Raw genomic sequence first — 13306 nt, forward strand, 5'->3', positions numbered from 1 at the left:
TAAATCTGAAAAATAAGCATGTATACAAACATACAAGTAAATGCAAGCCAAGTTTCACATGCGACTCCACTGGTGCATCCAGTGGATTACTGTGATCTTTTAATATATTCCTTTTATTTTTTTCATTGCTTTTTTTCTTCAAATAAAATAAAAGCTAAAATAGCGGAACTCATTGTAAACTTTAGTAGACTTCATTCAGCATTTCAAATTTATAAAACGCTTCCTAATTTATTCATTTGCAAATTTTGTCACATTAGTAAACAGCTGATTCGAATATTGGTTTTGTATATGCAAAAAGACGCAAATCCAATCAGATTCTGTGACACCATTCAAAATCAGAATTGGTTTGCAATTCTGACAACTACGCAAATCTGTCTTTGATTCCACAACACCCCTTATTTTCTTTTGCGGCAAACGCGAAAACTTCTGAACTTTTATGTTCTAACCTTAATGTCTGTTTGATCTATACCTTAAATTATAATTAACAATTAGATATTAGATTCATAAACTAAAAATAAGTGTAGGAAATTATCCGGGTAACTTAAATGTTCGGATAACCATTGTAAGTTTGCTCCATCGTGTATGCTGATGCCTTGAGTCCGAACCTCAACTAAAAGAAAGGAAGAAAAATATTATAAAAACAAAAATAAATGTTAACTTCGGCTGCACAGAAGTAAAATATATTTCACAAGCATAAAAGAGTATAAAAAGATCTTGATCGGTCAATCTCCAGTCTTCAGTGGTCCGATCTGAACAAAATTGTAGCGCTGTCTTTGATAATAATCTATGCCAAATTTCGTGAATACATATATCTTATTATTAAAAAAAGTTTTCCATACAAGAACTTGTGTTTGTTGTAGTAGCGGCAGAAAACATTCCTGAAGTAATTTCGAGGAATAGTGCCGAGTTGGCAGTCCTTGGCCGAATAAAAATCAAGGTCCGTTCCGGTTACTTAAACCCGACTGTCGAGGGAACGACATACAAGAGCTTGGTTATGACCGGTCAGTTTGTATGGCTATAGTGGTCCGACAAGTGTGCAAAGTTTCAGATCGATATTTTAAATACTGATATTTCGCGTGTATACATACAGACATAGCCCAACTCGGCAGTGATGATTTATATTATATATATACTTAAAGGGTCTTCGAAGTTTCCTTCAGTGTGTTACAAACTTAATATTACCTGTTCAGGGTATAAATATAAAGACAAGTCGGCCATTTAAACTTACCAACTTTTCTGAGTGGTGTCGACATCTCAATCATCATTTCACCAACAGTTTTCTTTTTCCCATTTTTGTTTATGGGTGTTATCAACTTTTGAGTGTAGATATCTTCCTATAAATGTGAATATGAAGAAATAATATTTAATATTATCTCCATAATCATTTATTCAGATAAGTAAGTGTACTTTTTAGTTCTATCACTATCAAATGTTGAAATTGTCAGTAATTAAAAAAGAACATCGGAAAAGAATAGCAAATTATTTTGAATTATTTTATTGTACTCTGACAATATGTTGCACCGACTATAGTATGTAAGATAAATATAAAGTTATATATAATATTATATAACAAAGAGTTCTAAGCGAAGGATGTGAGGACGCCCGGTGTTGGGCCGCCCTGAGATATTTTTAAAACAATATATAATATAAATATATAATAAAATATACTTATAATCCATAAAACAGTTGTCTTTTACTGAATTGGAAAATTCTTTTTATCTTAAGTAGGTGTATGTTTCCTGCATTTGTCTTTAAAACTTTGCAGATAATGCAACCCTTTTGTTGTTGTGTGCATAAATCGAGTTGAATAAAAAGTGAAATGCTGAATTAGTTTATTTTTTTTATAATTATTATTAAATAAATATACTGAACCAATTTAGTAAAATACTAGTATATGTGTAAGTGTAAACTTCATTTTAAATTGAGGAATTACATACTTAAAATCGTTAAATTTATGAACTTTAACTACTAATGTGTTAAATACTAAACGTCTGGGGATGCAGCTTTATTATATACATATATAATCCTTAGCCGGGTTCTATTCTTAAGTTTACCCCGATAACTTAAGTAAAATTTTTAACTGACCACTCCACGCTCAAAAAGTTGCTGTTATTTGAAAAAATATAACGTGCCATAATTAAGCTATAAATTGCGCTATTAACTCAATCTTCATAGAAAAAATTTCAATGAGAAGAGCAACAATTTGCTGGAATCAAGCCTCTTTAAACTTGATCATACAACGTGAAAATAGGTCAAATGTTGGAAACCTTCTAAAAGTCTGTGAACTCACTAAAAAATGTAAAAAGCATTAAATTTTATAATAACCGCACCTAGTGTATTTAAGGTGTGAAACCTCTCACATGAAAATGGGACCATATACCGAATGCGGATCTACGGCTAACTTTATATCGGAAATATTGGTTAATAAGATATTTTAGTAAAACGCAGGGGAAATATTTTCCTGGCAAAAGTGCTGCAAAGAGATACAATCACTTCAATACGTTAATGATGTTTAGAAAGCATCGTTTTCGTTATAATACTGTGTCGTGGTGCCCAAAATGAATTAAATAGGGTAAATCTTTCGCCTATACACCCCCATATACTTAATATAAGGATTTTTATATTTTCTGTTAGCTTAATACCACATATATTGGTCAATTTAAAAGATTTTAAGCTACTCTCGCAAAAAGAACGTAAACGCCATTTTGTTGAAAAACGCATCTACACCAAACATTTAAAAAGGCAATTCAGTATTAAAACTGAGATATCGGCTTAACAATTACAAAGCAAGCAACAGACAAGCTTTTTCGCGCCCGCGCAAATAACGTAAGCGTCATGAAATGATCCAGTTATTGGAAGTAAGATATATGAATAAAGTGAATATAACGTATTTTATTCTAAGAAGATTGCATATTATAATTCAGGAGTTTACGAAAATGGAACAAGAAAAGTCTTTTGTTTCCTATGGGGGAAAAAGTACGCCAACGTTGATAAATTGAAATATGCACAGCTATTTATCTTTTTATTTCGGACGAAAGAACAACTGGCAAATTTAAGTTTATACTGCGATAGTTGAAGAGGGCAAAATCGCAATAAAGCCATGATAACCTTGATTGTGTTCTTTATACAAGGTGCAATTCAAAAGTTTCAGGACTTTTATTAAAAAAATGAATATTATTATTATTTTTTTTTAAATTTATTAGTCGCTTTTAGATGGCATCAACGTCAGCATAGCGGTTTCCTTTCATGGCCAAATGTAGTTTTCCGAAAGGGTAGAAGTCGCACGGTGCCATATCAGGTGAAAACGGGGAGTGGTTTAAAAATAAAAATTTGATTTTTGGTCAAATAAGCGGCCACATGCGTCGATCGATGAGACGGCGCATTATCGTGCAACAAACGCCAACTTCCATCTTCGCGATATTCGGGCTGAATGCGACGAATACGTGCTACCAAACGCTTCAAAGATCCAAGGTAGAATACCGCATTAACGTTTTGGCCGAGTGGAACAAATTCTTTGTGGACAATACCCTTGGAATCATAAAAACAAATCAGCATTATCTTCACTTTTGATTTCTCCAGGCGCGATTTTTTGGGTTTCAACTTATTTCTCATTTATGTCCTCACGACCACTTTGAAAACGTTTAAACCACTCGTGAATACGGCTACGGGATAGACAATCATCGCCATAAACTTGTTTCATCATTTGATGAGTTTTGGTAAAAGTTTTGATGATCTTCATTTTCCGACCGACACTGCAAATGTAATGTCACATGTAGCGCGATATCTCAGTTGTTATATAAATTTTATACAACACTGAAGAATACACAATTAAGGGATAACAATTTCAGACAGATGGCGCCACTAGAAGCCGCGTTGTTTAAAAAGTCCTGGAACTTTTGAATTGTACCTTGTAGTAGTTGATTTTGCTCAAAATAAAACTTAAGAAATATATAATATAAGGTTGTCATATATCTCCCTTCCGCTTTTTTGCTCTTCATTCAATGCTTTATAAAAAGTGTTACAGTGATCGGATTTAGCAAAAAAGCTAAAATATGCACCGTTTTGTTCGACGATCTGTTTCCATCTAGACGGCAACTTCATAATACCTTCCTCGTAGAAGCCCCCCTCCTTATTTGCGAAGAATTCGGACAGCCACTTTTCACAAGCCTCTTTTGAGTTCAACTTCACACCACCAAGGGCATTCGCCATGGACAGGAACAGGTGGTAATCACTTGGCGCTACGTCCGGGCTTTATGGTGGATGCGATAAAACCTCCCATCCGAGCTCCCGTAGCTTCTGACGAGTCATCAACGAAGTGTGTGGTCTGGTGTTGTCCTGGTGGAACACTACACCCTTCCTGTTGGCCAATTCTGGTCGATCGCCTGCTTCAAGCGATCCAGTTGTTCGCAGTAGATGGTAGAATTAAGCGTCTGGCCATATGGGAGCAGCCGGCTTGGCCACTGTTTGGGACGATTCACCGGCCTTCGACCACGATCGTTTTCGCTTGATATTGTCGTATGTGATCCATTTTTCGTCGCCAGTCACCATCCGCTTCAAGAATGGGACGAGTTCGTTCCGTTTCAGCAGCATATCGCAGGCGTTGATTCGGTCCAGAAGGTTCTTTTGCGTCAAATTATGCGGCACCCAAACATCAAACTTTTTTTTGTATCCAGCCTTCTGCAGATGGTTCAAAATGGTTTGGTGACTAACTCCCATCTCCTGGGCGATGTCACGAGATGCCATATGCCGGTCTAACTCGATGTATTCCATGATTTGATCGGTATTTGTCGTCACAGGTCTTCCGCCGGCTGGCTTATCCATGGTGTCGTTTTCACCGACTCTGAATCGTCGAAACCATTCCTCCGCGGTTCGAAGTGATAGAGTACCATCCCCCAAAACACCATTAATCTCACGGAACGTTCTCTAGCGGATTTGCCTTTAACGAAGGAAAACTTTAAAATAGCGCGAATTTCGGCATTAGTGAACTCCATGTTTACACGTCTATAACTGTTGAACGCAATATCCAAACTAATCATGCATAGCGTTGTTTTGTAGGTTATGTCAAGACCTTTCAAATTATGTAAAGTGTTGCCAGATACGAGCTCTGTAGCGCTTTGTACATAGCCGCGAAATTCAAAAGACAAAAAAGCGGAAGGGAGATATATGACAACCTTATATCTTAAATATACTTTATTTCGAGTTTTATTGAAGTCTGCTAATCAAAACGTGTAAAATTTGGTTATACTATGTTATCATTAATCTACTGGTCTTTCTGTGAATATGTTGGTCAAATTTTGAATAATCTCAATAAAATTGCATGCAAACCTGTTATAGGTATAGCATAATTTAGTATAATGATTTTCGACTTTCCGGTTGACTTAACATTTACATTCGTCAATATGTGTGACATTTTGAGTATTATGAAATTAGGTGAACATGATTTCTTAACAGCTATATGGTTTAGCGTTAAATATGAATTATAGATTATATAATTATTTCCTATTCACTGATTGGCATTTCCCTTATATTCGGGATAATGAAATTCTTTCTCTGGGTTGGTTTATGTCGCATAGAACTCAATAGCAAATGACCCAACCAAATTAAGCGAGAATATTTGAATTATCATTACGGCAATCGGTAGAAAAAACTAGCAGCACTCATTTGATGAATATAGTCTGTGTTATTTAGATTGATTTTAATATTAGAATAATCCGAGGTGGAGATGAAGATGTTGTAATGAAAATAAAGGAGTAAGGATCTTTAGTAAAAATTAATAAAATACCAAATACTCTTGTAGCAGCGTCAAAAAACATTCCCGAAAAAGATTTAAGAATGCTGTCCGCATAAAATCCGGATCCCTTCCGGTTACGGAGAACCGACTATCGTGGGAAAATATACACCAATAGCCATAATTTTGACTACTGAATTACATAATGCTTATCGAAAAATTCTCGCTTAATTTTATTAAAATATGCTCCATCCGAAGAAACTTTATATATTGAGTATATGAAGGAAAAGTCAACCAATGGACAGAAATTCATTATCATGGGTGTTGTAAAATCTTGTCGTTGTCGGAACCAGAATTGAAACCGATTATAAAAATGTAGGTATTATGAATTCAGATATTATTGGTTTGACATTCGAAACAGAAATTGCGTCGGTTTTGAGTGTCACGGAAATCAGTTTTATCAGTTTTGTTATCAGAAACAAAGCAAGAGGATTCTGACAGATTTGAAATGTGAGCTAAGAAATTAATTTATATTAATGTTACGATTTAATTTATCTTTATTTTTATAGCGGAAAACATAAGAATAGAAGACAAAATGTCAAAATTATTGAATTTGTGGAAAAAATTCAAATATTTTAAGAGGGCTTACAAAACGTAATAAACGAAATTTAACACCCAAATGCGGCTTTATTCAGTCAATACTGTGATATAAATTTCAAAAGTAAGCAAATATACAAGCATAAAAGTAAATGCAAGCCAAATTTCACATGCGATTCCCCAGGTGCTTCAAGTGGATTACTGTGTCCCCTAATATCTTCATTTTAAGTTTTTCGTTACTTTTTTCTTCTAATAAAATAAAAGCTAACATATCGGAACTCATTGTAAACTTTAATAGACTTTAGACAGTATTTTAAATTTAACAAAAGTTTCCAAATTTATTCATTTTCAAGTTTTGTCAAATTAGTAAAGCTTCGCTGATTCGAATATTGGCTTTGCATATGTTCGAAAAGACGAAAATCCAATCAGAGTCCTTTACTGATGTACTCTGTGCAACATGTTGCGAGAGTATAAAAATTACATTATTAGCATAAGAAATTGTAAATGATATATACTCACATCAGCATAAAATCGAACTGGAATGTATTTAAATGTTTCTTGATCTCCATTTGCCTCCATCAAACGCCTATTAATCGCCCAAAACTGATCAAATTTATCATTGCTTAATCCTTGCCAGAGTTGGTTGTGATCCTTCTTTTGCATCGAAGATATTATTTGTCCTCTATGCTTAAGAACATCAGCTTCCTTTAGACATGACATAAAATGTGATTCCAAGAGGTCTCTGCAAATAATTACATATTACATATTATATATACAAACTTTATTTTAGAATAATCAAAAAAATCAAACCTTGTTGAAATCCTCACCAAGACGTCTTCTGGGAATTTTGAAAAATGTATTGTCAGATACCACGGTACACTATCTTCTTCAGGATATAATTGATCGTATAAAACCCCTTTATTAAAACAAGAGTCAATATTACTTCGTATGCTACATATTTATTATATATATTTTAGATATATCACGCAAATTATCAACTTTGTTTTAAATAGACTTCCACTAAACCTCCTTTCAGGGAGAATATAGAATGACGCATGTCAATGCACTCATTAAGGAAAAATAACCTACGTAAGTCCAGGAAAAGTGTATCGCACAGCTGCTTCAAGGGTATTTGAACGTTGAAAAAACAAAAAACAAATGTTACCACCACAAAAGAGGAAATAAAGAACGAAACCTTGAAACAATGGCAAACTCGTTGGGAGCAGGGACGTCATGGTATACGGGCACCTAGGCTAATCAAAAATATAGTGGAGTGGTTCAGTAGGAAGCATGGCTACAAATATATTATCTGCGCGTGGATATTTTAGGAAATATCTATATAAAATGGCGGAAAACGAAGAGCGGTCTCCTATATAGAACGATGTGATCGACGATGACTCTGAATGCATACGCTGGCAAACAGAGCGAAATAAGCTGCACACATTGGTTGCTTTCCTAAAGGCTGATATTATAACTGCCATGCTCCAAAACGAGTAAAACTGGGAGAACGTGAAAAATTACTTAGAAAACGACGAAAATTACTTAGAATAATACACCTTGAAACACGCGACTACTCCCATTAGGGGCGATGGTAAGCCTGTAGGAGTCGGCAGAAAGCAGCCGACTGGTAAAAGAGGCAGCGATGATGGGGATCGCGAAACCATCAACACCAGCAGAGGAGCATCTGCTAGGTTTATGAGGGTTTTGGGAACTATCCGAGGGTTTGGAAGGAAGCAGATAACGGCAGCAAAGAAGCTGAAGTCAAACCGTGTTATGGCAAAGAATTCCTTCCTCACTAAAAATCACTTTCCTACTTATCCAGCGTCGACACCGACCGACTATATATATGTCCTGAGTCCCCGTATAACCCACATCTTAACATGCACAACGAATCCCACTAATAAACACCCTTCTCGCTATAGCTCGAAACCGTCGAAACAGCAAGTTTCCTGGGCCTACCGTTAAATGAATACGACGACAACCAATTTCAACCTTACCACCCAAGCGGGGAATAGATAACCGTTACAACAACTCTGGATCTGATGGTGAACTATTGCAGAAACGAGGCTGTCGAGTGATAGCCTACGGGGACGATTTAGTAATCTTTCTAAACACCGTCTAACTACTAAGGGTTCCTGAAGTAGTAACCAAGTGGGCAGATAGAAATGGGCCATGAACCTACATAAAATTGTGCTATTTTTTATTTACTACGAGTTATAGGAATCCAGATATTTCTCTCCCCTTATTGGGAGGCTGTATCTGTATACAGGATGAAGTAAATACTTGGGGCTTATCCTAGACAGAAAGCTTTCGTGGAGGGAAATTGGAAAGAGATGTGATCTCTCAGAGCTGCAATACCTATCTTGAGCTCGATGAAAGTGTTCACAAGACTTGTCAAAAGTTTTTAACATCTTTATCAATAGCATCAAGCTACTTTGATATTCGACTTGTTTGGGCTCCGGGTCATAGCGAAATCGCTGGAAACTGCAAAGCTGATTAGCTTGCTAGAAAGGGTTCCCTTACTCCTATTTCATCAGAGGGGCAACGAGTCGGTACTCTGCTGTTCTCTTGCTCTATAACGTTAGATCCACGGACCTCGCATGAGCTTGACATTCGGCAACGAAATCCTTCGGGCTCTAAGGGGAAAACAAGCGGTCATATAAATTACTTGCTCTTTACAAGGTGTATCTCGCCAGCATAGGTCTTCTGATTAGATACTATCCAACAGGCCGTCGGACAGGTTACATATCTTGTCGGATGCAAATTTCCAAAGCTGTATGGGAAAAAACGCATGGTGGCAACACTTAAGACACTTGCTTCACAACTATACAGCTTTTGCCACACTGAGGTTGAAGCATCTCGATAGACACACTGTCGACAAACCTGGCAAAGTTGCTTGGATTGATATTAGCCCCCTTATCTAATTTGTGGTAGGGTCAAAGCACTTCGTCGATCTATAAGGGTTTGGTGATGCATATATAGTAATTTTTGGGAATCACAGAAGACCACAGCTGTCCAATTAAGATCCTGCGTCACATTTGGTGTCAGGATCAGCCCTACTACCTAACCTAAAAATAAATGCGAAAGTGGCCCCAGGGTGACCGACGGTTCCCCGGAGGAGTTTTTTAGCAACCTAAAAGTAGCTCCGAAAAAACGTAAAAAAAATCATATGGAATTCAAAATTGGAATATATGAGAAGTAGGCATGGTTGTAGTTCGATTTCGCCCATTTTCACAATGCAGCAACAGAATGTTGGGAAAATGGTATGTACCATATATGTTTGAAATTTCTGAGATATGAGGTTTCACCTAGATGTGGGCAGTGCCACGCCCATTGTCCAATCCTCGTCGATTCTTTGTAGCTCTTGTGCGGCATCTTGTGAAATTTAATCCTTCTAATGTATTTATTTAGTCTGTTATCCCACCTTTCAATAGTTTACAACATAACCGTTATATGTGGAGTGAACATGATTATCATCCGATTTCACAACATTTGAGGATAGTGAGATTCGTCCTCAACAAGTTTAATTGATATCGTTTTTTTGTTTGTGAGATATGTACATTCAAACTATTAGGGAGAGGACCATGCCCACCATTTAAAAATTTACAGCCACAGATGTCCACCTTCACTGCTCTCTTTTTGACCAAATTACAGCTTTGCGTTGTTGTCGCAATAATTATCCAGACCCCGCTTGGGGGGTAGGCAATAAGTTAACTGTCATCGAAGCCATTTAACGGTAGGCTCAGGAAACGAGAGGTTATGACGGGTTCGGTCTATAGGGAGAGGGGAGTTAAGTTGGTTTTATTAGGCATGCAGAGAGGCGATCAGTGTCATGGGAGGACTGCATGCAAGACATGGGTTTTGTATGTCTGGGCCTATTCTGGTTAAGTAGGAGTTTAACCTGCTACAATACCTAGAACGAAGTTGCGCTATGGTCACTCTTGCTTCACGCGCAAACTCGTGCTCGTGTTCTGCTATGGGTAGTGTTTGGACTCCAAGTACGCCATTCAGTGGGAGAGAGTCGATGAAGATGTGACTATCTCACTGTGAATGGCGTTCAGTACCCGTCGGAAATCGGTCCGTCCGAAATTTGGTCGGTACATTGTTCAAGTTTGTCGACATGTTGGAGGAATGTTCTCTTGATGTTCCTAGAAGATGGTTCCGCTTCAAGCAGGTGACTACAGGTTTCTACGAAAATTATGTATTATGCTCTTTTACAATGAAGATGATCGATGGAAGACATCACGAGACAGTCTGTTTTAGTCTGTAGTATGGTGTTCTGACATGTCTGTATCTTCTCCGTCTACGTCCTGCTGCATCTAGGCGACCATATGATTTCCACAACAGCCGATTCTATGATACCGGAATTGACCCGGATTTTATCCGGCCAGATCCGTTATTTCGAGTATCTAATCCTCTTTGAATCAGTAAGTAATAGTTTTTTTTTCGTATTTTGTTGTTGAGTTATAGCACTTAAAAGTTTTCTGTTAAAGGCATTTTGCGGGCGTGACGATTGTCCTTTTCGGCCAATCTATAATACTTAGGAACACGTGCACCAATTAACAAAGATATCACAATTTTTACTAAACTTATCGCTTGTACGGACGGACAGAATCTCACGGAATTCAACTAGTTTCGCCATCGTAATTTATATACGTATAATACGTACATAATTGTATATATGTATGTACAGTTGCGGTCAAAATAATAGCACCACGCCGGTAATATATGTTTGACAAACAAAGTCCCGAAAACTGTTTAACTATCCAGAAGTTAATTTTTATATATATTCAGTACAACAAACAGGATTATTAACCACTGAATCAATATTTAATAGCGTACAGCAAAGTTGCGATAAAATAACTGTAAACTACAAGAAACTCACTCGGTCAAAAAAATAGCACATCCACTTGATTTTTGTTAAATAAAAGAAAATAATGAAACTGTATAACAATACATTCATTAATTTTATAGTATTTAAATTTTTCATAAAACAACCTTTATTCTAATACTTTGTTGCATATCCGTTGTTGTCAATAACAGCGGAACATCGTGCTGCCGGAGTTAACTAGTTTCTGACATCTTTATTCAAGGGGATCGCATCCCAATTCCGCTCAATAGCAGCCCTTAGCTCAGTATTTTCCCCAGCCGAAAAACAGCTTACAATTAAACACACCTCTTTGAATGGACCCAAAGATTTTCAATCGGGTTCCGTTTTGGCGATTATGGATACCACCAATTTTGCCCGTTTGTCCTTGAACCACTTACGCGCCTTTTTGCTGGTATGCTTTGGATCATTATCCTGCTGCGTTGTCCGAATTAACGGCATTTCCTCTCGGGCATACGGCACCATCAAGTTTTGCAAGCTTTCAACGAATACTTGCTGATTCATCGTTGTTTTAATCCATTCAATTGAGCCAACCACATAGTAAGAAAGCACGCCCAAACCATAATACTGAAGCCGCCGTACTTTATTTGCTTGCGTGCTTTGTGGTATATCTCGGCCTATATTCTGCATTAATCGGTCTTCTAACATAATTTCGGGATCCTCGGTCACCAAACAAAACGACTTTGCTCTCGTCATTCCAAAGAAAGTTTCGCCACCTTTCAGCTAGCCATTTGAAGTGGATTTTCGAAAACTGTATGCGCTTTGCATGGTGCTATTGTTTTGGCGTTAATGGCTTTGCTTTCAATCGTGTGATTAAGCGTGCTATCATTTTTGGTGACATTCCTCTCTTTCGGCCCCGCGATTCTACTTTCGGTTCATAATATATAGCGTTTCGATTCATGATTTCAGCATATGTTTTAACTTCTGAAATTCACTTTTTTTATTAAAATCCTCTTTTTAAGCGTACAGTGTTTTCCTCGACGAATTTTTTGTTTTAGTCAATATTAAAACGTTAAATTTAACTATTTATTAATAAAAGTAATATAATTTTACCTTCCCTTCACAATAATTTAATCAAATTCTGAAACTATGTACGTTCTAGCAGAAAGAATGCCTATGGTGTTTTGACTACCACACACAATGCCAAGGATGACATGATGCGAGACTCTCTCATTTTACTGATTTTTCTGTAATTCTCTGTCATTGATTATGAAGATTAGGGAATTTCGAGCAGCTGATGTCAAAAAAGGCGTGATGCCAAATATAATACCGCTATAAATAACCGACAGAATTCAGTGTGAAACAGAATATCAGTGAAAAAGTCGGTACTTATTGGTATGATGATAAAAGTGCATTATAATAAATTATTTGCATTGCATAATAGTGATATTTGTGATATATTCTAATTCAATGTTTTGTATTTTATAGAAAAATGCCGAAAATAAGAAAATGCGAGGGCGGACAGCATATCTTCAACTTTCCTTGTAGGGAGAAGGATAAAGACAGGTTAGTCCAAAAGCTTAAAATGTTAATGGTAGATGTTTAAATTAAGATTTTGAAATTATTAATATTATATGGCTATGGTATCCACTAATCTGGAAAATATTGTATTAATGCATGATATTATTAAATTTTTAAACGTATTTACTTAATTTTATTAAAATATTGATTGTATTACTTGTGTAGGAATAATTTAAAAAATTTATATTTTTTTTGTAAAAGTTTTACTAAAATAGTAGAAATTAATTGCTGCAATCAGATTTTTATTTTATCCGTTTAATTGTAGAACTAGTAGTAGAAATTTGCGGAAATTTCATAAAATTAATTTTGAGGCTTAGGATTTTATTTATATTTTAATTAGATATTTGATTTGGTTATACATTTGTCAAATGTATTCATTCATAATCGAATTAGGTAATGAATCGCCTGATATCTCCTATAATTTAATGTTATTAGCATCTGTGGCATAAGAAGCCCAGGAAGAATGCATTGTAGGGGTATAGGAATCCAAACAAATTTAAATTTAATATCAGGGGCCTTTAGGGAACAGAAATTGGTGGAGGAAGATTTTGAGTTAAAAATAAGCTAGAAGA

The 13306-nt window shown here is 36.1% G+C and overlaps 1 protein-coding gene and 1 long non-coding RNA gene across 5 annotated transcripts in view; one reads left to right on the forward strand and one right to left on the reverse strand.

Annotated features, from left to right (window-relative positions):
* Atg5 (autophagy protein 5) overlaps positions 1-13306 on the reverse strand; it is a 16290-nt gene continuing 2984 nt past the window's right edge. For 2 of the 4 annotated variants that reach the window (XM_014242225.3, XM_070110335.1), the window contains 4 exons: positions 7136-7241; positions 6845-7067; positions 1229-1334; positions 1-610 (listed from right to left, as the gene is read on the reverse strand). In XM_014242225.3, the coding sequence (XP_014097700.1) occupies positions 489-610; positions 1229-1334; positions 6845-7067; positions 7136-7241 (557 nt within the window). In that variant the 3' untranslated portion in view covers positions 1-488. Of the gene's footprint in view, positions 611-1228; positions 1335-6597; positions 6774-6844; positions 7068-7135; positions 7242-13306 lie in introns of those variants that run through there. The other 2 variants (XM_070110336.1, XM_036359734.2) reach the window with 2 other exon arrangements.
* The window catches only part of LOC138857538 (uncharacterized), a 15962-nt gene continuing 14839 nt past the window's right edge, over positions 12184-13306 (forward strand). The window contains exons 1-2 of the long non-coding RNA XR_011396639.1: positions 12184-12548; positions 12642-12719. This is a non-coding gene — a long non-coding RNA (uncharacterized lncRNA). The remainder of the gene's footprint in view (positions 12549-12641; positions 12720-13306) is intronic.

Source organism: Bactrocera oleae, chromosome 5, assembly GCF_042242935.1.
Source record: "Bactrocera oleae isolate idBacOlea1 chromosome 5, idBacOlea1, whole genome shotgun sequence".
In the NCBI taxonomy this organism is placed as follows: Eukaryota; Metazoa; Arthropoda; class Insecta; order Diptera; family Tephritidae; genus Bactrocera; species Bactrocera oleae.